Here is a 19361-nt window from a genome sequence, read left to right on the forward strand (position 1 = left end):
CTGAATGACATTGTCACACGACATCAACTGTTATTAGTCATAGCCTTCCGTGACAACAGAGTTGCAGAACAATGAGGTGTGTGAATGTGTTTGTCTGCCTGACAACGAGTACTAGCGCGGCGTCTACTAAGCGGCGAGTGCTTTGAGAAGTTCGACTTCAAAGCATTCCCTTTCATTCTTTGTTTCAAAGATATAATAAGTAGTGACTCGAAATCTCGATCACATCCAGCCATTGTTGGTCCTAGCCCATTCGCAATAACCACAAGCGTAAACCACCAAGCACATCACCATCAAGATGAAGCACACCACCTTCAGCATCGTCGCCATTCTGGCAGGCACGGCCTTCTCCCTCACAATCCCTGGCATCCTCCCAGACCCGACATCCATCCCAGATGCTGCAAAGAAGGATCCCTCTAGCTTGAAACTCGGCTGCATCGCCTCAATCGCCATTGGATTCATGTTCGCATCCCTCCTACTCGTTTGGATCTGCCTTGTCATCTATTACGGTATTGATACCCTCCTTCACCCTCGCATCGAAGGGGACGAGGAGGAGATTGAGCGTCGTCGCAAGAAGGATGTGAAATTGGGAGAGGATGAGGAAGAGGAGGAGAAATCTTCGGGAAATAGCTACCGTGCGGGACCCATACTCGGCACAATCTTTGGGGTTGCTTTCGCTCTTTGAGGCCTGCTTTTTGTGTGGAATGCGGTGGATGCAATCAGTATTTTGGGAATGATTTGATAGCATCCGCACAAGAAGTAAGAAGATGATTGTGGAACACCTGCTTGAATCTTTCGGAAGAGTCCAGTTGATGGTTTTTTCAGACTACGAGCACCCCTTGATGGCAAGTACCATTAACAAGCTCATTTGACTCTCCTGAGATTCAGATCCTGCCCCCAGACTAGTGATTTAGCTTGTTAAATCTTCTTTTAACCCTTTGTGAATGACAATAAAACATTCTGCAATATAAATAATCATCCCCATGAATACCTTTGATGTCAGCCAAGTATAAAACAACTCCTTCTTCCTTCCCCTTTTCCATTCTCATTCTCTCTCACCGCGTTTACAAAGTAATCTAACATCGTGACAACATGAAGATCCCCTTCCTCGTTGTTGCTGTCCTCGCAACTGCAGTCTGCAGCCTTACAACGCAACCGTCTCCACTTGTAAAATAAACCAACCTCCAACCAGCAGTCAGCACTCCAAGCAACGTCCTTGTGCCAGAATCTCAACATCTTCAGACAGACCCGCGCCAACAGGAGAAAACAAAGATACGAGGATAGCGAGGAACATCCGTCTCACCTAAGCAAGGGTGCAGAGCTGGCTGTTACGATAGGAGGCATTGCCCTGTTCATGATCCTGGTATGGTCAGTGATGTATTGGATCGCGAAGTAGTCAAGATGTAATGTAAGCTTAAACCGAAAGTCACCAAGGGTGGGTCAAGGGTAGTAGATATAATTCTGTCAATCTAGTTCGTTGCTTCTATTATCAAATCGGACCAAGAAGTCTGAAACAGCATAACAGCATTCGAGTACTTGTGAGGCCAATGGGGAGATCATACCAACCGGGTGAAGATTGCTCATAATGTGGGTGAGACCGATCTACTGGCCTGACTAATCAGGTAGAAAAGGTTGGAGGGAAAGGTGGTAGTGATCCGATTATATGATATTCCACGCCTCTTGTCTCATAGTCTCACACAAATGAGTCCCGGGCGTTGACTCGATGAGGAAAGTGCAATATGTAGGACAATAAGCACATGTCTTATGTTACGCATTCAGAACGTAACCACTTAGATGATTGTAATTCGCCAACCTCCGTCCGAACATGAATAATCGACCGCTCCTCCATCACCCTCCAAGCATTTCCATCGCACAAAACCCACTCCACCAATCAACTCTCAACAGCAGAGTACACCATGAACCTGAATACCCTCATCTGCCTTGTATTCTGCACAGCTACCATCTCCGTCCTCGCCATTCTCCATCCTTGCCAACCTCCGCTGTCGTGTTCAACCGACCCTCTCCACCCAAGAGATTAAGCGAACCATCAACAAACCATCCCTAACACCCCCACCGTCGTCCCAAACCATCCACAAGCGAGAAACCACCACCAGCAGCTCTCAAAGCCCAGCCCTCGACATAGCAGCATTCGCTCACAACAAACCAACACCACTAAAGCCACAGGAGAAACTCGGAATAGCGACTATTGCTATCATCGCTGGGTTTGCGTTTATGGTTGTGGCGTCGGCGATTGGGTGTTATTTGGGGATGAGGAGATGGGCTCGTGGTGGTAGCATCTGATAGAATTCTTGGAGGGGGGTTTCTTAGAGATTGGAGACGCACGGTTTGGAGGAAGGGACTGTGGATTGTAAGGAGAAACCCTGTATTGGGGGGTGGGGAGGATGTTGGTGGGTTCGTAGGCGATTCGCGGTTACTGTCTTGGAGGAAGATGCTAAACTGCCTGGAAGGAATGTTCGAAGTGGAAAATGTGCGATGTGTTTGATGAGTTGCTTCTTCGTTGGAATGTAAACTTTCAAGATGCACTACGTTTGAGTTCTCCTAGAAAACGCGCGTAGATTAACATACTACTCTCGTGATCTTCATGTTCAAGAAATCACTTATTAAGCAAAACAGAGAACATGCATCACATCCTCACTCAACTATGCCCATTCATTTCCCCAACAACCCTCAAACAAGCCTTCAAATACCCCTGCACCCTCCCCATGCCCATCTCACCCTTCCCCAACTCAGCTAAACAACCCACATACCCATCCGGTCGCACAACCACCACTGCCCCTCTCTCCTTCTCAACTCCATAAACAGCATACGCATCCTGCAGTTCCGTGCCATTGTAGAAACTCATCTCAGCATGGGTTTTCACTGCTACTGGGAGATCTTTCCATTCAAAGGTGTTGGAGGGAAGAGGATGTAATACGACAAGCTCGATCAGGCCTGCTGGGAAGGAGGCGAGGAGGGAGGGGATATGGGCGATGGACTGACTAGAGGGGCTGCTTGGGGTGAGGAGGTCGGTTGATGTGAGGACAAGGATGCGGTATCGGCCGGTGGAGGGGAAGTCTAGCTGATGAGTACTTGCAAAGTGTCAAATGAGGGCAGTGACTTACCATCTTGCAGATCTCGCCTGTAGCCATCTGCATGTCTCTTAACCTTCACATTGAGAAGTCTCCTACCGGGCTTCAGAATGCCACCGAGGTAATCCGAGCCGGTTACCAAGCCTGTAGGAATATTCTTCTCAACCAATGAAGTCTCGGGATATTCAATTCCACAGCCACTTGTAAATCCATTTCCTGTGCTGAAGACCTCAAGGAACTGGTCATGTGTAAGACCTTCTGTTCCTTCGGCACCAATCTTGCCTGAAAACATGGACGAGAACTCTTTGTCGAAGGCAATGAGCTCTTTAGCTATGGTGAGACGTTCTGTCTCGAAAGTATCGAGGATGGTGTCTCGAGAATTAGTGATCGGAGATAAGCCGTTGAGATAATGCATAAGCTTCCATGATAGATTATAGGAATCCATCATGGACACATTCATGCCTTGGCCGGCTTTTGGGCTATGAGTATGGCAGGCTGGGAATATTAGCGTTGAAGTTGACAGGGAGGAGGGAGGATTTACCATCGCCCACAATAAACACTCTATTCACGCCTTTCGAATCCTGCTTGACGAAGTTCTCGGATACTCTCTGTCCAATCTGATATGCAGCCCACCAATCCACAGCATCTGCCCGTCTCGGTTTGATGTAGTATGGCTTGAGAACTTCCTGCGCTTGTGCAAATATGCTCTCCATGGTAATCTTCTCTCTCCTGGCCTTTGACTCCGCCTTACTGGCGCCTTTCACGCCTTCCTCTCCAGCGATGTCACTTTCAGGCTTCACCTCCTCCTGAACATGGACATACAGTCTCGTCAAATATTCTCCAGTCGCGATCCTCTCTCTCGGAATGACCATCACACTCCCATTATCCGAATGTATCGCACATCGTCGTCTGATGTCAGGAAAGTCGGTATCCGCGACAAAATCCACAACACCCCAGATAAAATCCGAAGTCTCCCCCTCTAGCTTGAAATCCATTGATCTGCGAACCAGTGAGTGTGCCCCATCTGCTCCCACCAAATGTTTCGTCCGAACACTTCGTGTGCCTTCTGGCCCCTCCATCTCCACCAGGACAGGGAACTCCGCATCTCCAGCTTCATCAAGCACAACCTTTGTAAGTTTGGTAGATCTTTGCACGCCACGTGCAGAGTACCGTCTAAGATCATCCTCGAGAATGCGCTCAATTCGTCCTTGGTGGATTGTGACTTCGTGAGGGAACCTCGCCGCAACCGCAACGTCTGGCACGATTGATGTGCGCTCAATTCCTCCATTCTTGTCTTGAGCTGGATTCCAAAATGCCACTTCCCACATCTGACAACCTTCTGTCAGGATCTCGTCTGCCAGTCCCAAGCTCTTCAGCACTTCCAGTGTCCGTGGTTGCAGACCATCTGCTTGGCCAGATTTCAAGGCAGTGGGTTTCGAGTCGATACAGAGGAGGGATTTGTCGCTGAGGCCGTACCGTGCGAGGAGGACTTCGAGAAATAAACCTGCTGGTCCTGCCTGGAAATTATCAGTGGTGGCTTGGGAGGCTTGGAATTGGATACTCACCCCCGCAATCACAACTTCATACCTCTCCTCGCCCTCGACGGGTTCAAAACTGGGTGTTAGACGTGGCAGTGGAGGGGCAAAAGAAGGAAGAACGCGTAAGTCACGCGAAGAAGTAGAATATTCTGTGAACACTGGCATGATTGCAGACCAGCAGTGGAGAAACAGGAAAGTGAAGACACGAATGAAAGACACAAGAAGGAGCAGGTTACTGCTCCATATTTACCTGATCGGCCATACCTACCTAGTACAAGAGACTAGGAGTCTCAAATGCTTAGGGCAATACAACATGACGCTGTCGTGAACCTTGGATCCCGGTTCTGTAGCTGAAGACACGAAAACCACCGCCGAGGACTTGGATGAGTGATGATTACCGTTTGCTGAGCGATATTCTAGCCAGGCGGCTAACAGTGGGGTTAGCGCTGACAGATTCGCGAGAGAGGGGTCTCCACAGTTTGGTCAGGCCCTGAAGCAAGCTGACTGTTCAGTGTCCATCCCATCCCACCTTCCTCCCCGACAAGATCTCAGGACACCAACAACGGCTAACATGTCGCCTGGGGAGATTTCCGAACCTTGTCAGTAGTCATGTGTGACTTCGTCAGAATGATGCGAATCTGTGGGTCTAACTCTTTACAGCATATTTAAATTCTGCCTATCTCCTTTCTGGGGAATCCGAGGAGTATCTCCGTTGTGGTTGATAGTTATTAGGCTATGGTGCCGGTTACTATTGCTATCGATATGGCATGATACTCCTCCCCGACTGAAATTTCCAAGAACATCTGGGTTTTTCCATGTTTGAATTCGAGTTGTGGATCCATTTTTCTTGAAGTACGAGTACCTGGCTTTTGTTTTTAGTCAAGAACATATGTGCCGTACTCAAGCAGTGGAGTGGTGGTGTTGGTACTAAGCGGTACTTGCTATCCGACTCTAGGACATGGGCATGAGAGCTGTGCACACGGCTTCATTCAGCGCGGGGTCATTTCATGGACGAGGGACAATGCTGCTTCGCCCTGTTTCTGCATATCGAGGGATTTTCTTTACTTTCGTATTTGTAGTCAAGCAGTCCTACTCATAGATTTTCTTTGTTTACTTGGATTCGAAGATCTGCTCTGAAAACGATCGAAAGAAATCATTTCTCGAGCTTTGAACCATGTTCGAAGCTTCCTGCTAAAATAGCAGAACATCTTTAGGGTTTCTGGAGCCCTAGTAATTTTTGCTTTTTCTGCGGCTGATCCAATTTCAAGTTGTTATCTTGAGTATATTCAACAGTGCGAGTATCTTGGGTCTGATATCTCTCCGCTTCCAAGGGAAGGGCTTCTATTTGATACGGAATTTTCCACTCGGGTTCTTGAGCTGTTACTTTGACTGCAATTTACGTCTTATTTCCTTCTCGGCTTGTCAAGCTAGACTTCGCAGCTTCTTTTCTGTCGAGCTTCGCATGAGAATTCGTCTTGGCAAAGAGTTCTAAGCTTCCAAAGTTCTAAAGCTCCTGTAAGGCTTCAACAACACTCTTCTTTCATCCCCATGAGGCTCTAAAATCCTAAGAACTGTTGCACGGATTGCTGGCTTCCCTTTTTAAATGCTTATCAATCTCTCAACAATCGTTTCTCATCGACCTTCAAGTGATGTCAAAGGACGGCAGAGATATCCTGAAGAAGATAAAGCAAGCCACCATGTACACGATGTGGAGCTCTCGCCTCTGGCTGTCCAGTCACAGCACTGCCGATATGCCCTCCACGTGAACTCTCAACTTCCTACCAGACCCAGGATGCTGCTCCTTTCGTGCCCAGCCCAGCCTCCCCTCGAGCCCCACTAGACCTGGACAGTGTTCGGGTCAGGATGTGTCAGCAAGCTGTCGGAGGGGTGACCCTTTCTGGTGGTGGTTGCACCCAATGTCCTGCCGCTAGCGAGGATGGTGGGGATTCCAGATCTGCGGGGAAAGCTGCGCTACCACCACTGCGACAACACCCCTTCCATTGGGACAACACCTCCGTGCCGACCCCAAGATATCCTTCATTACGACATCCATTCCTCCCCCATCTCCTCCCCATTGAAGATAAACATCGACTCCCCGATCCTTTGACCTACGCCTACGCCTACGGCCCGACCTTATTCTCTGTCAATTAGGTAGCCTAGCTCTCGGCATGCCGTCCTCGGCTTCAAGTATGGCAAAGATAGGAGGAGATGGCCCCACCAAGGGAGTACAATGTTCCGTCTGCGGCAAGAGGTTCTCAAGAACAGACCACTTGAAGAGACATCAACTGAGGCGTAAGTGATTGATTTATCAGAGTTCGATTAACATTGAAGGGAGTCGGGTTATGCTGATTGTGGTACAGATTCGGGAGTCAAACCTTATTCATGTATTTTCTGCAATGATGCTTTCACGAGAAGGCAAGTTTTGCCCATCCTGTAAATGATATAAGACTGATGAGGTGCAGTGATAACCTGCGAGATCATTATCCAACATGTCCCGAAAGAAAGAATCGCTCAATACCAGAAGCAGCAAGAGGTGGTAGAAGGTCACATGCATGTGATTCTGTGAGTGCCCAATTCTGGTCCATGCTCAAGCTTGACTAACCTACCAAGTGCACATCCATGAAGCTTGGCTGTGATGGAAACAACCCTTGTAAAACCTGTCGACATAAGAGAATAGACTGTAAATACTCGAGGTTGTTATCGAAAGGGGTGACGGTCCGAAGCGAAAGTAAGTCATCTTCTAGTCTCGCTCACCGGACTTCGCTCATATCACTTCAGCTCCGAAGTCTGGAGTAGAGAACAGTCAGTCCGATAGAGGGTCTATTAACTTCCTTCTCAATTCTGGCACCGCAAGTTTCATCGAATGCTTCCGCTTCCCATCCTCGCACGAACGAAGGAATATCTTCAACTTCCGGAACGCCCACACAGCCTCAAACTCAGCTGACGTGATTGATATCTTCGGAAACATCAGTGATAATGGAAGCGCTCCTTCCGATGCATTTGACGATGAATCTATCGACTGGTCTTTGTTCGAGGAAGAAAACCTTCTACGCTTTCTGAGTAGTCCTTTCGGTGAAGTCCCAATGTATGGAGCCGAACAGCCAATCACTGGATGGTCATATGTTGGGGACTGGGAACCTCCAAGTTTGCAATCCGCTGCAGTCGTTGAAGCTATATTCGGAAAAGCTCTATCGTTACAGATTAGCCCTCCCGAACAGGAGCACGTATCGCAAAATCTAAACTTCCTTTTCACGCCATCGCGAATCGAAAAATTCGTCAGCCTTTATTTCGAGTTTTGGCATCCGCACTGTCCAATCATCCACCAGCCATCCTTCACTATCGACACCGCTCCAATACCACTTCTCGCCTCGATGGTGCTGATGGGCGCCATGTATTCCCAAGTTGACACGGAAGTCAGCACGGCCAAGCTGGTACTAGATTTGGTGGAACTGTATGTCTACTCATTAGAGGACTTGACGGATGAGTATGAGATCCGGCATATGCTGAGAGTGCCGTCTATATCTGCACCAGAATCTATTGAACTGAGCGTATTGGCCTTCCAGTACCTACAAGCAGCATATCTGATGGTATGTGTACAGTTCTGGGCAGGAAGTATGATCTCCAGGAAACGTGCTTCAGACACTAGGTTTGGTGTCGTGGTGAAGGTAGTCATTCAATCATTCCTTGCACAAACTAGTCTGACAAGAAACAGGTAGCAAGAAGACTTGGTCTTACCAAAGCACGACATGAGTTCGAAGATAGCCAAGATGAAATATTATGGCTACAACAAGAATCTCGGATACGGTAAGCCTCGGACTCCCTTCCCCGATCCAATATCGCTAATACGCCAGTAGACTCATAAATATCATGACTCTCCTCGATTGCGCATTCTCCTTCTTTGCCAACTTTCCCTGTCGTCTCTCCATGTCAGAAATGAAATTCGATCTTCCAAGTGAAGAAGCATTCTTCGCTACTATGCACCCCTTCAGTCAGCGCAATTTTGTGCTAAGTCGTAATCTGACGACAATGGAAGCATTTCAGAGCCTTTTCAGACCGAGTCAGGCACCTGGCCATGGTACCAAAGGCAATTCTCTAGGGTTGAATCCAATGGATATGTTTATTATGATTCATCGTACGTAGTCTGCATTCTCGAAACCTAATCCACGTCGACTCAGTGGTATCAATGCTAATTGAACCGACAGTCCTCTACGTCTCAGCTCACACCCAGATAACACACTTCCCCCACTCACTCACCCGCTCACCCTCCACATCCGGATCATCCACCCCTCTCCCCCCATCCACAGCCCACCCCTCAACCTCACCATCCACGCCAACCTCCAACATAGCACTCATCAAAGCGGCCCTCTCACGATGGCGTTCCCTCTGGATCACAATCCGCGCATCTATACCGAGCAACTCATGGGCCTGTCTAGGCTTCTTCCGCAATGGATACAACTACTGGCTGGTTACGCAGCTGATCATTAATAATAAGGGGAGTGCGGAGGTGCTTATGGGGATGGAGGTCGGTTGTGAGGATACGCTGAAGCAGTTGAAGGGGTTGTTGAAAGATGGTGCGGGCGGCTTGGAGGGGCAGGGTCCTGGGCCAGGACCGGGGTTGAAAGTTGAGGCGTAAACACTTTGAGGTGTTAAGAGTAATGCAATAATGTACTCAATCAAGACAAAAGTCCAGTTCAACTATTTACAACCAGTGAATTTCTGACATGCCGTTGAGGCGAGCTCTCAATTAAGCGAGTGAACCTCAACTCAGACCTCACTTCACCTCGCTTCACCAATCCTTCCCATCCCCCAACACAACCTGCCCCCTCCCCAGCGTCCTACTAACCTCCCTCCCCAACCACCTCTCCTCCGTCCCCTCAATACCCACCTCAATATCCCAGCCCCTCCCCCCCTCAACGAAAACCGCTCTCCCGTTATACCTCACCTTCCCCTCTCCCTTCCCATCCCCATTTTCCCCTTTGCCATTTTCCCCATCTGCCGCCTTCCCATCTCTCCCCCTCCCCTCCCCCTCAACCACCCCCTCATCCTTCAACCTCTCCTCCCCCTCAGGAACAGCACCCAGAGCAGTCTCAACAATAACTCTCGCCACCGACTCAGGCGTGTTTACCGGCAGCGAGGCAGCGAGCCAGGCGTCGCGGATGCCGAGGACCATGGCGGTGTCGGTCATCCAGGGGCAGATTGCGTTGGTGCGGATGTGGTGGGTTGTGGGGAGGTAGGGGCGGAGGGAGCGGAGGAGTCTGTGTTTTGGGGGGGAGGGGGTTAGTGGTGTTGGGAGGATTTGGATTTGGTGTTTTTGGGGGTTTGGAATTGGATTTTGGGATTGTGTGGGGGAAGAGAATGGATTTTGGGGTCGGGAAGAGGAGTAAAAGGAATAAATAGACGAGATGGATTTGGAGAATAAAGGGGATTTGAGAATGAGCGCGAAAGTGAGGAGAAGAGAAGAGAGCAGAAAGAATGAGAAACGTACCCAATAACACCATGTTTAGCAGCCGTATAGGCAAATATCCCAGGTGTTTCTTTGAATCCAGCAGTACTAGAGACGAGGATAAGAGATTTATCTGCTTTAGCTGTATTTCCTTCTTTCAGATACACGCAAGCTATGCGGGCGAAATACATGCAACCGAGGAGATTCACATCGAGAGTTTTGGTCGTTGGTTTCTACTTATCATCAGCCCAACTGAACAGTCTTGGCTCGCCTCTGAAAGGAATTGAATCTCAAAAACAAGAAATCTAGATACTAGAACTAGGGACAAAACTCACCGTCCTAACACCCTCCAAATCCAACCCCTTCTCAAACCACTCCCCCGCCTCCTGCACCCCCGCATTACTAATCGCCACATCAACCCTCCCATGCTTCTTCAACGCCGTATCAAACAGCCTCAGCACAGAATCATAGTCTGTGACGTCTGTTTGCACGAATGTCGTTGAGCCGTCGGGGACTTGGACTTTTGATGCCGAGGAGGAGGCGATGGAGGAGTCGATTGATGAGCCGGCTTGGGAGTCCCAGTCGCCGTGGATTACGTGGGCGCCGTGGGTGTGGAGGAGTTGGACTGTGGCGAGGCCGATGCCGTGGGCGGAGCCTGGGGGTGAGTTGAAGTCAGTTTGTCTGTGTTGTTTTACTTTTCCTGGCTATGGAGTTGAGTTGAGTTGAGAGGAATGAGGTAGTGAGATGTGGAATGTGAAGTGGTGAGTGTAGATGTGAGAGATGAAAGGAGAAGTTTTAGAAGGGCTCAATATACCTGAGATGACAACGACTTTATCTTTAAGCTCTTTAAGAGTCTCTTCTCGCAAGGGTATTGCTGCCATTTTCGATGTCTCCTTTCGGTCTCCTATCAAAGCGTTCAAATAGACTTCGCAGAAAACTCGTTTAATGGATATCTATGTTGAGTTATTCGCAAGGATATTTTGTAAGTAAACAAAAGAAGCTCAGATCCTCAACTCAAAAAAATCCTAAGATCTCTGTGGATATGAGTATCTGATCACATGTAATGGTAGGTATCTTCTCAACCAAGTGCCTCAAACCAGAGCTCGGACGTATAAACGTATCTCCCGATCTCCCTCCCCGAACCAGCCCAACCCCTCCCCTCCTCCCGTCGCAGAATGAAAACTGTGGGGTAAGTTAAGAGCATGGGTAGCTTTCCGAACCCCTCCTGCGCACCCTGACCGAGACGAGACGCGGGGTAAATCCCAAGGTTATTCGCCAAAACGCTTTCAGTCCACAGTGGAGAATGAGAAAGGGGGAATCCCGGAACGGAATTACTTCCATTTCCAACTCGACGGCTCGAGTAACTTATCCCTTGCTGATTTCTATTGGATATCAGGCAGTGGCTTGAGAAGCTTGGGGTAGAAGGTTTGGGGATGTGGGGCTGCCAGCCTTCGTGGGGCTTTGCAAGGAGGAGAGGGGGGATTGGAGGGGATGATTGGATTCGAGGCTTTAGATTTGGACGGGAAACTTCTCGGAATGGGATGATGTAAATGGACAGCCTTGTGCTGATAAAGTTCGAGCGTGTTCGGAACAGAAAAACAAATTATTTGACGTAGTTCGTTCTTGCGCAGTAGTTGGGTGATTTTCCGGGGTGTGGAGGGGGAGGTGTGACGCCGTGTGCTACTTGTCGTGCAATGCGGCTATTTCTTGTCTGGACTTCGACATCAATCTTTGAAACTTTGGGGCAGGACCATCAATTTGCTTTCAGTTGTGCAGGCATTCTTGTGAAATCGAAACATCCTGAGCTTATCTCAACATGGCCAACTCATCGATCACAGGAAAGGCAGCTATCGTGACAGGTACAAACTTACCCCTCATTCTTATCTCTCCAACTTCATCTTCTATCTCCAAACCACAAATCGCCCAAAACAGTATTAACACCACTCTCCAGGCGGCGCATCAGGAATCGGCCTCGCCCTTGTCAAATACTTCGCATCGCAGAACTACCAAATCGCCATCCTCGATATCTCTGTTCCGCTGCCAAATCTCTTACCCTCGCTACAGACCGAGTTCCCAAAGACCGCATTTAAATTCCACAGATGCGACATCTCGAACTGGAATGAGCAGAAGAGTGTATTCGAGGAAGTGTACAAGGATTTTGGGAGTGTGGATGTTGTTTGTGCGAATGCCGGCGTGAGTGAGATTGGGAAGTTTCTCGAGATGGAAGAGGAGGGGGAAGGACCGAGGAAGCCTGTGCTGAAGACTCTGGATATCAACTTGGTGGGGACTCTGTATTGTGAGTTCTTTTATCCTGCAACTGCGTTCCTGCGCTTCAAAGTGGCATACCTTAGAGATTTGGGAAACGAAAGCTAATTAGAACCGCGCACAGCAATCAAACTCGCGGTTTACTACATGCGGAAGAACACTTCCTCGCATAAAGGCCAAATTATTTGCACAGCTTCCAATGCAGGACTATATCCATTCCCAATTGCTCCGATGTATGGTATCACGAAACATGGTGTTGTGGGTGCTGTAAGGGCGCTTGCGAAACCGTTGGAGCCGGAAGGGATCAGGATAAATGGGATCTGCCCAAATTGCATCGGTAAGTCTCTTCATTTCTCCATTGCTTCTAGAAGAAAAACTGTATCTGATAAACCGATATAGCTACTGGCCTGGCAGACGAGAAACTCTTCTCCACGATGATCATCACACCCATGTCAACACTTATCAGTGCCATCCAGGACTTCACCAGCAACACAACTATGACTGGGTTCACGGCCGAAATTAGTGGGGACAAGTATACAATTAGAGAGCCACCGGAACTTGTGGATGATATAACGAGGCATAATTTTGATGCATTTTGGGCGTTGGGATATGCTTAGATCGGAAGGTAGCTGCACGAGTAGAGGAGAGAGGTTGAATTAATGAAGCGTGAAAGACCGTCTATTATCTTCACTCTAAGCATAACGAAGTGACTCAAAGCACAGAAAGCGTAAGACTTCTCACCCAGAACAATTCGACCGCCGAGTCCAGGTCCCCTAAGCTCAAAATTGGGTCCAAAACTTACCACGTGAAGCCCTGCTTCGGGACGGCAACTGGGAGAAGCCATTCGGAATTCCTCCCATCCTCAGAAAAGCCCCATCCTTGAAGGGGGATTTCCTGCCACGTTTTGAACATCCATCAGCTCTCAAAGTACAGCTGCCGAAGTGTGGTCAGCATCTCCTTGAAACCAAAACAAGCCACAAAATCGTCCAAGTTCAAATACCTACAGTACGCGGCTGTCATAAGCTTGGTATCTCCTCCCCGATGCTATACCCATATCCTCAATAAAATTAAACTTCTCACGGGCCATGTCATTCCCCATCTTTTGTTGTGTCGAGGCAACGCAAGCGACCAGACTCCGCACAACCCCTGCGACTCCCTAGCTTCCCTGTCCCGAGCCCCCAGACAATCAAAAGTATTTCCCCACAACTCGGCTAACCCCCCTCAAAGTCACCTGCACCAAGGTGTTCCTGTCCGCCAAGTCCACTTCCATTTGGATCTCCTCCCCGACCAGCTCATGAGTGGAGCCCAACGCGACCCCATGGGTCATTTTAGCATCTTGCTTGGGATCTAAGATGGCGTCCATCCAGACCACTGAATCATTCTTCTTCACTTCTCATTGACTTCCCTCCCCCGGATTCCAGCTTCGTGTCTCAGCCCTTCCTGCTGGCCCGTGACTCGGATTCATAACTTGCTAGGCTACCTGGGAAAGTCTATTCGAGATCTAGGGTGTTGGCCTTGTAAAGGGTGACTTTCTATATCAACCCTCGACGTACCCCGGATTCTTGACTTCGTTGCATCTCCACACCTTCATACCTTTCCTCTTACACCAAAACTCAAAAAGATACCCAAGCACCTACAAACTGTCTGATTGACATAGATCACAATGGGTCTCGGTGTCCTTGAAGACCACGAGCTCGAGCATGTCCCCGGCACAGCTCCTCTCAATGAACTCGGCCGCGAGAACTTCAACACAAATGGTGTTGACTCCAGTATCCTCAAGCACGACCCTACAGGCCAGATAGTGCTTGTTCCTCAACCTTCGGATTCGCCTAATGATCCATACAACTGGCCAAGATGGAAGAAGGAGAGATTTACTATTGCGTTTGCGTTTAGTTGTGGTGCCGTTGGCGGTAAGTTACTCCACCTCAGCCCCGTGGGCAGCCGAATTCAGAAGTGTTCAATCTGAATGAGTGCTGATCTTGACCACCACAGCCGTCGGACCTCTTCTCAGTCCTGCATTCGTAGAACTCGCAGCAGAATTCGAAATCGGTCTCTCAACCTTCATCCAAGGTGTTCAGGGTGGCGTCATCGTCGCCATCGCGTTCGGAAGTCTGATCTGCAATGCTCTCGCGGTTAAGTATGGCAAGAGACCAGTGTATCTCATCACCACTGTTGGCTTGATGGTTACGTGTTTCTGGGCCGCTGCTGCGAAGAGTTTTGCGTCTTTGGTTGCTGCGAGAGTTCTTCAGGGATTTTGTATGGGTCCGCTGGAGGCGCTCGTTCCTGCTTCTATCGCCGATGTTTGGTGAGTGGTAACGAAAGGCCCTGTGTGAAAAATTGGACTGACTTAAGTAGGTTCGTTCATGAACGTGGTTATCGATCTGCTGTTTTCAATCTTGGTGTTTTGGGTGGCATCAATTTGGCAGCACCAATCAGTAAGTCTTCGCACATAAACACCTGAACCGCGCATCTCTGACTTCTCATCTAGCTGGTGCTCTCATCGAAGCAAGCAACTACAGAGTAGCTTTCTACGCTATGGGAGGTGCATTTGGCCTCGCTCTCATCATGATATTCTTTTGGATGCCGGAGACAGCATTCAACCGCCAAGGAGCCGTCAATCTCGACACTGGCGCCAACAACGTAAGAGTCACCACTTACAATCTCATTAATACCCAACTAACAGTTCACAGGTCATGACCGAACTCACACTCACGCACAAGATGGACGCCGCACATGTCGAAACCAACGAAAAGACTGCAGGTGCATCACCAACCAGCAGCCCAGCCAGCCCAGCCAGTCCTGCCGCAGACGCACCATATACATTTGCACAAGAAATGAAGCCTTGGAGCGGCTACGTCAACCACGTCTCTCTCATCAATACCACTCTTCGTCCATTCGTCATGCTCGCCTCTCCCGCCGTTCTCTGGGCCACACTTCTGTTCACAACATGTATCTCCTGGCTCGTCGGTATCTCCGTCACACTTTCGCAGATCTTCTCTGCTCCGCCATATAACTTCTCCGTCACATCTGTTGGACTAACGAATCTGTCATCTTTTGTCGCGTCGGTACTTGCTACGCTCTTGGCTGGCCCATTGATCGATGGTATCGTGCGAAGAATGTCTTTGAGAAATGGCGGTACATTCGGTAAGATCCTCAACTCCCTCCCATCCTGGAAGTTTCGCAAGAACGACGACTGACTTCCCGCCTCCCCACAGAACCCGAATTCCGCCTCCCAATAATGATTTCCTACCTCCTCTTCACCGCGACCGGCTTCTTCGCCTGGGGCCAATCGGCCGTGGCCCTCTCCCCCTGGCCCGTCCCGGTGATCGTCGGCCTCGGCCTCATCAACTTCGGCATCCAGCTCGGCACCACCGGCGTCGTATCCTACGTCGTCGACTGCCACCGCGACAAATCCGGCGAGGCGTTCGCAGCCATGAATTTCGTCAAGAACATGTTTGCGTTTGGGCTGGTCAATTATATTAATAATTGGTTGGCGACTCAGGGGACTAGGAATGTGTTCTTTGTTATTGGGGGTCTGACTATTGCGGCGAGTTTGACGACTATTCCTATGTATATTTGGGGGAAGAGGGCGAGGAGTTGGGTTTATAGGAAGGGGATTGCCGGGAAGGCTTAGGTGGGTTGGAGAAGAGAAGAGGGGGTGTTGTTTTGCAGGGGGCCCTAGCGAGTGGATAGGGGAGCCAAGCGAGGATGACTTGTGATGTGAAAATTTCTGGACATACAATTTGGTTTTTCTTGATACCTGGAGGATAATCTAAAGATTGGATGTAGATAATAGATTTCTTCTTCAATAATCGTCGATCAGCTGAATCAATCGAAAGGTGCATGTATCTGTTTGCGTCTTCTGGGAAGAGTCAACACGCTTGGTGCCTGTCCCAAACCATCAACCATTCTGTACTCACTTGTTGTAGACCTCTATATTGGACCTTTGAATCTGGCTCTTGAGATGCGATCTACTTCCGTTTTACTGCCCCGGCTCAAGGGCTAGATAGTATTAACAAAGTCGATGCCGGATCCGATGCCGGATCCGGAAGAACGGAACGCAGTCTTGGAGTCTCAGCTCAATGCCACTGATTTTGTAACAGACAATCGCATTATATTATTAAATTGAGACATAACACTTCGCTACACACTCTCCAACCCCCCATTTGACTCCCTCTCCCTCTCAACAACAAAATCCACCGTCCTCCTAATCCCCCCTCCCTTCCCCTCAAGAATACACTCCTCACTCCCCCCATCCCTCTCCCCCCCACCAAGCACAACACCCACATCACTCTCAAGCACTCTCTCCCTCACAACCACCTTTCCACTGCCATTCCCTTCTCCCAGTCCCAATCCCAATCCCAATCCCTTCCCACCAATCCACCACCTCCCACCCTCCTTCAACCCGGGACTCGACACCGTACTATTCGTCCACGTCCAAGTCTCACTATGACTATGATATGGATTCAAATTCAAACTTTGACGTTGGGTTCGTGCATGGGATGAAGAGTTGTAGTTTGAGGAGGGGTGTTGGAAGCCGTGGAGGTTGAAGGATTTGAGGAGGGGCCGGATGGTGATTAGTGAGGCGGCGGTGATGCCGAGACCGGGTTCGACGATGGTCCATATTGTGGCGGGTGTTGCTGCGTCTAGTGGAGAACGGGGCGTCAGTAAGTAAGTCTGAGGGAGAAAGGAGAGGGAGAGCAGGGAGGAAGAGATGGTGGGAGTTCTTACACAGGACATCTGATCGATCGGTGAGTTCGATGAGGTAGCGAAGGCGGATGAGTGTTGCTATGCTGGCACTGGAGTGAAAGAGTCAGCTTGGAGCTTGATGAGATATGAAAAGAATTTGCTTACAAGATACCCAGCGAGAGAATGAAAGCCACTGTAACCTTCGCCTGTGTGGTCATTTGCACCGACCCTATTCAGCATCATTAGTTTCCATCACTCCAATTTCAACCCAAACCAGTACTGAACACTCACACAACATCGGGATCGGTAACAGCGCATACAACCAATCCGTCACAATCGTCATGACCGAAATCGAATATGCAGCCGCCACAAACGATGTCCCAGTCACGCATTTTGGATGCTCAATCGTGAAATCCCATTGTGCTTGTACAGGCAAGCATTGGAAGATGTCGTACATGAAGATGACGAATGACCAGATGGCTACGACGACGATACTGCTGCGTAGAATCCAAATATATAGTGGCCTAACCGCAATTCGTAGGAGGAAGATGGCGATGCTAAGTTTGAGGGTCATCATATTGGCAACGTAGGATATTGTTGTGAATGCTTGGAACTAGCTTGGGTCAGTTGTGTTGTGGATTGGGATGGAGGTAGGGCCTGCGTACTTTGAGACCGTCGATTTGGTTCTGAGTCGAGAGACTTGCATTGTGTCTTCCTATGCCATGTTGGATTCCGAAGAGGACAAATGCACAAGAGACAGTGAAGATGATCTTAGGTCTAGTTAGATCTTTGTGCCAGGATCGGTTATGTAGGAAATCAAGCACTTACTTGAGAAACAACCATCAGCCAATCATCAATCTGGAACCCCTTTGTAATCCTCAACCGAACAAACACACGAAGCAAAACAGCAACATATGTAATGACCAAGAAGACATAGCAAATGATGTGTAACGGAGTGCCGTTGTAATGCGAGGAAGTGTTCGCCATTACGGCTCTCTACCTCATTGAGGGGTAACAAAACACTCAGCAGTTGCCAAAATCCTGATCCAAACCCCTCAAATGCAGAGGGGTGCAGAAGCCTCTTATCCATAGCTGCAAGGAAATGCGCTTGATATGTGGCTTCGACAAGGTCGCGACGGGTCGCGCCTATCCCATACTTACGATAACAAAACACCACTACCAGTCAGCTTTTCACGAGCTCACATCCAGATCTGGGGTAGGTGCACGCCACGTCTTCAGTTTTCTTGTTCCAGGGACGTGGTGAAGGCCTGGATAGTCAATTGAGGCGCTTTGCGATGTTGTTGTATGGGTTTCCGGACGGCTGGTCTGTGGACTTCACGCTATGTTAGCTGCAGAGCATCGAGGCTGGCCTGGTCGCTTTTCTCCGATTGGGTTTTTGTGCGATGTCATGATGCATGTGAGGGGTCGGATATGAGAGAGAGGATAATGCATTGTAGTGGATGCATAGCACTTTGTTTCTAGGTTGACGGTCTGTTCATCTGGTGCAAGAGCAAGTCATCGATGTTCTTTCGGGCACTTCTTTCGGGCACCTGACGGTCACTGGGAACGACAGGCAAGAATTCAATCCCCACTTCAGCTTAATCCGCCAAGTACAGGAAACAGAGAAAGTTCAAGCGAGGCTTTGAGGGGAAGTCTAAAAAGAAATAGCGCTTTTTGTTCGAGCCAGTGTGGTGTTGTGGAACTCTAAGAGGAAAGCTCAGATCCAGTCGTGGTCTGGGCCACCTTCGGGTCAAGCCAGGCGCCGTTTCTAGCGTCGCTCCACTGACCCAATGACCTGAAATGCAAATCATGCAGTAGTAACAAAGTCCAGATGAGCCACATCACGGTACTGTGTAAGGGGAGTAATTTGAATCGGAGCTGATACTTCATGCATAAGCAAGAGAAATACTGAGGCTCGAAGGGGCCATTTCAGAGTAGGTTTTGACATGGTAATAGGCAGCTTGTAAGTCAAGAATATAATGACTTTGAAATTACGCCAGGTCAACTGCCCCATAATGTTTGTCTAGGTCAGTTGTCAACCCATAAATTCATTTGAATATACACAATGCAGTCTCTAGCTGCCCAAATTCCGCTGTAATTTCCAATTCGACATGTTTGCCATACCATTCGCAAAAGACGACACGCGACAGCATTACGGGTAGTTGTAACTTCAAACTTATGTGTTTGTGGTTGATAAATGACGAGTTGGCTCTGTGCTCGTTGCTTGGGGAGAGGGAGGGTGATCAAGTGTTGTCCGTTGCATGGTTCCTATCTGGATGGATATAAGAGCATGCACTACCGTGGCACTCTGCTTTTCATTCCTCTAATCTACCCCGGGCA

The 19361-nt window shown here is 49.0% G+C and overlaps 7 protein-coding genes across 9 annotated transcripts; 4 read left to right on the forward strand and 3 right to left on the reverse strand.

Annotated features, from left to right (window-relative positions):
- Window positions 1-295: 295 nt before the first annotated feature.
- On the forward strand, window positions 296-682 carry ONS95_001950 (uncharacterized protein; the record flags this gene model as incomplete). The annotated part of the gene is made up of 1 exon (XM_058495175.1): window positions 296-682. One exon carries the CDS (start codon window positions 296-298, stop codon window positions 680-682), a length of 387 nt encoding a protein of 128 aa, XP_058355486.1.
- Window positions 683-1740: 1058 nt separating this feature from the next.
- On the reverse strand, window positions 1741-5014 carry ONS95_001951 (uncharacterized protein). 2 transcript variants are annotated; one of them, XM_058495176.1, is made up of 4 exons: window positions 4652-5014; window positions 3628-4603; window positions 3120-3581; window positions 1741-3072 (listed from the first exon to the last, which is right to left on the reverse strand). In XM_058495176.1, exons 1-4 carry the CDS (start codon window positions 4787-4789, stop codon window positions 2654-2656), a joined length of 1995 nt encoding a protein of 664 aa, XP_058355487.1. In that variant the 5' UTR covers window positions 4790-5014; the 3' UTR covers window positions 1741-2653. The 2 variants fall into 2 exon arrangements, with proteins under 2 accessions (XP_058355487.1, XP_058355488.1); XM_058495177.1 differs by having other exon boundaries at window positions 1741-3581.
- Window positions 5015-5248: 234 nt separating this feature from the next.
- ONS95_001952 (uncharacterized protein) lies at window positions 5249-9328 on the forward strand. Its single transcript, XM_058495178.1, has 8 exons — window positions 5249-6916; window positions 6985-7039; window positions 7087-7186; window positions 7235-7352; window positions 7403-8289; window positions 8337-8428; window positions 8479-8756; window positions 8827-9328. Exons 1-8 carry the CDS (start codon window positions 6793-6795, stop codon window positions 9255-9257), a joined length of 2085 nt encoding a protein of 694 aa, XP_058355489.1. The 5' UTR covers window positions 5249-6792; the 3' UTR covers window positions 9258-9328.
- ONS95_001953 (uncharacterized protein) lies at window positions 9329-11208 on the reverse strand. Of its 2 annotated transcripts, XM_058495179.1 has the most exons (4): window positions 10882-11208; window positions 10403-10722; window positions 10110-10300; window positions 9329-9879 (listed from the first exon to the last, which is right to left on the reverse strand). In XM_058495179.1, exons 1-4 carry the CDS (start codon window positions 10946-10948, stop codon window positions 9411-9413), a joined length of 1047 nt encoding a protein of 348 aa, XP_058355490.1. In that variant the 5' UTR covers window positions 10949-11208; the 3' UTR covers window positions 9329-9410. The 2 variants fall into 2 exon arrangements, with proteins under 2 accessions (XP_058355490.1, XP_058355491.1); XM_058495180.1 differs by having other exon boundaries at window positions 9329-10300.
- A 245-nt stretch (window positions 11209-11453) lies between these two features.
- ONS95_001954 (uncharacterized protein) lies at window positions 11454-12745 on the forward strand. Its single transcript, XM_058495181.1, has 3 exons — window positions 11454-11926; window positions 12019-12363; window positions 12457-12745. Exons 1-3 carry the CDS (start codon window positions 11884-11886, stop codon window positions 12729-12731), a joined length of 663 nt encoding a protein of 220 aa, XP_058355492.1. The 5' UTR covers window positions 11454-11883; the 3' UTR covers window positions 12732-12745.
- A 1250-nt stretch (window positions 12746-13995) lies between these two features.
- Window positions 13996-16181, forward strand: ONS95_001955 (uncharacterized protein; the record flags this gene model as incomplete). Its single annotated transcript, XM_058495182.1, has 6 exons — window positions 13996-14242; window positions 14325-14637; window positions 14688-14767; window positions 14821-14972; window positions 15023-15476; window positions 15548-16181. The coding sequence occupies 6 exons, from the start codon at window positions 13996-13998 to the stop codon at window positions 15964-15966; spliced, it is 1665 nt and encodes a 554-aa protein (XP_058355493.1). The 3' UTR covers window positions 15967-16181.
- A 294-nt stretch (window positions 16182-16475) lies between these two features.
- ONS95_001956 (uncharacterized protein) lies at window positions 16476-18718 on the reverse strand (the record flags this gene model as incomplete). The annotated part of the gene is made up of 5 exons (XM_058495183.1): window positions 17850-18718; window positions 17313-17791; window positions 17187-17250; window positions 17064-17131; window positions 16476-16978 (listed from the first exon to the last, which is right to left on the reverse strand). The coding sequence occupies exons 2-5, from the start codon at window positions 17596-17598 to the stop codon at window positions 16476-16478; spliced, it is 921 nt and encodes a 306-aa protein (XP_058355494.1). The 5' UTR covers window positions 17599-17791; window positions 17850-18718.
- Window positions 18719-19361: the final 643 nt, after the last annotated feature.

This window comes from Cadophora gregata (genome assembly GCF_030347475.1).
Source record: "Cadophora gregata isolate MNR1 chromosome Unknown scaffold_10, whole genome shotgun sequence".
NCBI lineage: Eukaryota > Fungi > Ascomycota > Leotiomycetes > Helotiales > Ploettnerulaceae > Cadophora > Cadophora gregata.

Coding starts and splice junctions, on each gene's coding strand:
- ONS95_001951 (XM_058495176.1), bottom strand. CDS start 4,789: ATGCCAGTGTTCACAGAATATTCTACTTCTTCGCGTGACTTACGCGTT. Junction 3,582..3,627: donor AGTGTTTATTGTGGGCGATG/GTAAATCCTCCC, acceptor TAATATTCCCAG/CCTGCCATACTCATAGCCCA. Junction 3,073..3,119: donor CAGGCGAGATCTGCAAGATG/GTAAGTCACTGC, acceptor CTCATCAGCTAG/ACTTCCCCTCCACCGGCCGA.
- ONS95_001952 (XM_058495178.1), top strand. CDS start 6,793: ATGCCGTCCTCGGCTTCAAGTATGGCAAAGATAGGAGGAGATGGCCCC. Junction 7,187..7,234: donor GGTCACATGCATGTGATTCT/GTGAGTGCCCAA, acceptor TAACCTACCAAG/TGCACATCCATGAAGCTTGG. Junction 8,290..8,336: donor GGTTTGGTGTCGTGGTGAAG/GTAGTCATTCAA, acceptor GACAAGAAACAG/GTAGCAAGAAGACTTGGTCT.
- ONS95_001953 (XM_058495179.1), bottom strand. CDS start 10,948: ATGGCAGCAATACCCTTGCGAGAAGAGACTCTTAAAGAGCTTAAAGAT. Junction 10,723..10,881: donor TAAAGTCGTTGTCATCTCAG/GTATATTGAGCC, acceptor ACTCACCCCCAG/GCTCCGCCCACGGCATCGGC. Junction 10,301..10,402: donor ATTTGGAGGGTGTTAGGACG/GTGAGTTTTGTC, acceptor GATGATAAGTAG/AAACCAACGACCAAAACTCT.
- ONS95_001954 (XM_058495181.1), top strand. CDS start 11,884: ATGGCCAACTCATCGATCACAGGAAAGGCAGCTATCGTGACAG. Junction 11,927..12,018: donor AAAGGCAGCTATCGTGACAG/GTACAAACTTAC, acceptor ACCACTCTCCAG/GCGGCGCATCAGGAATCGGC. Junction 12,364..12,456: donor CTTGGTGGGGACTCTGTATT/GTGAGTTCTTTT, acceptor AACCGCGCACAG/CAATCAAACTCGCGGTTTAC.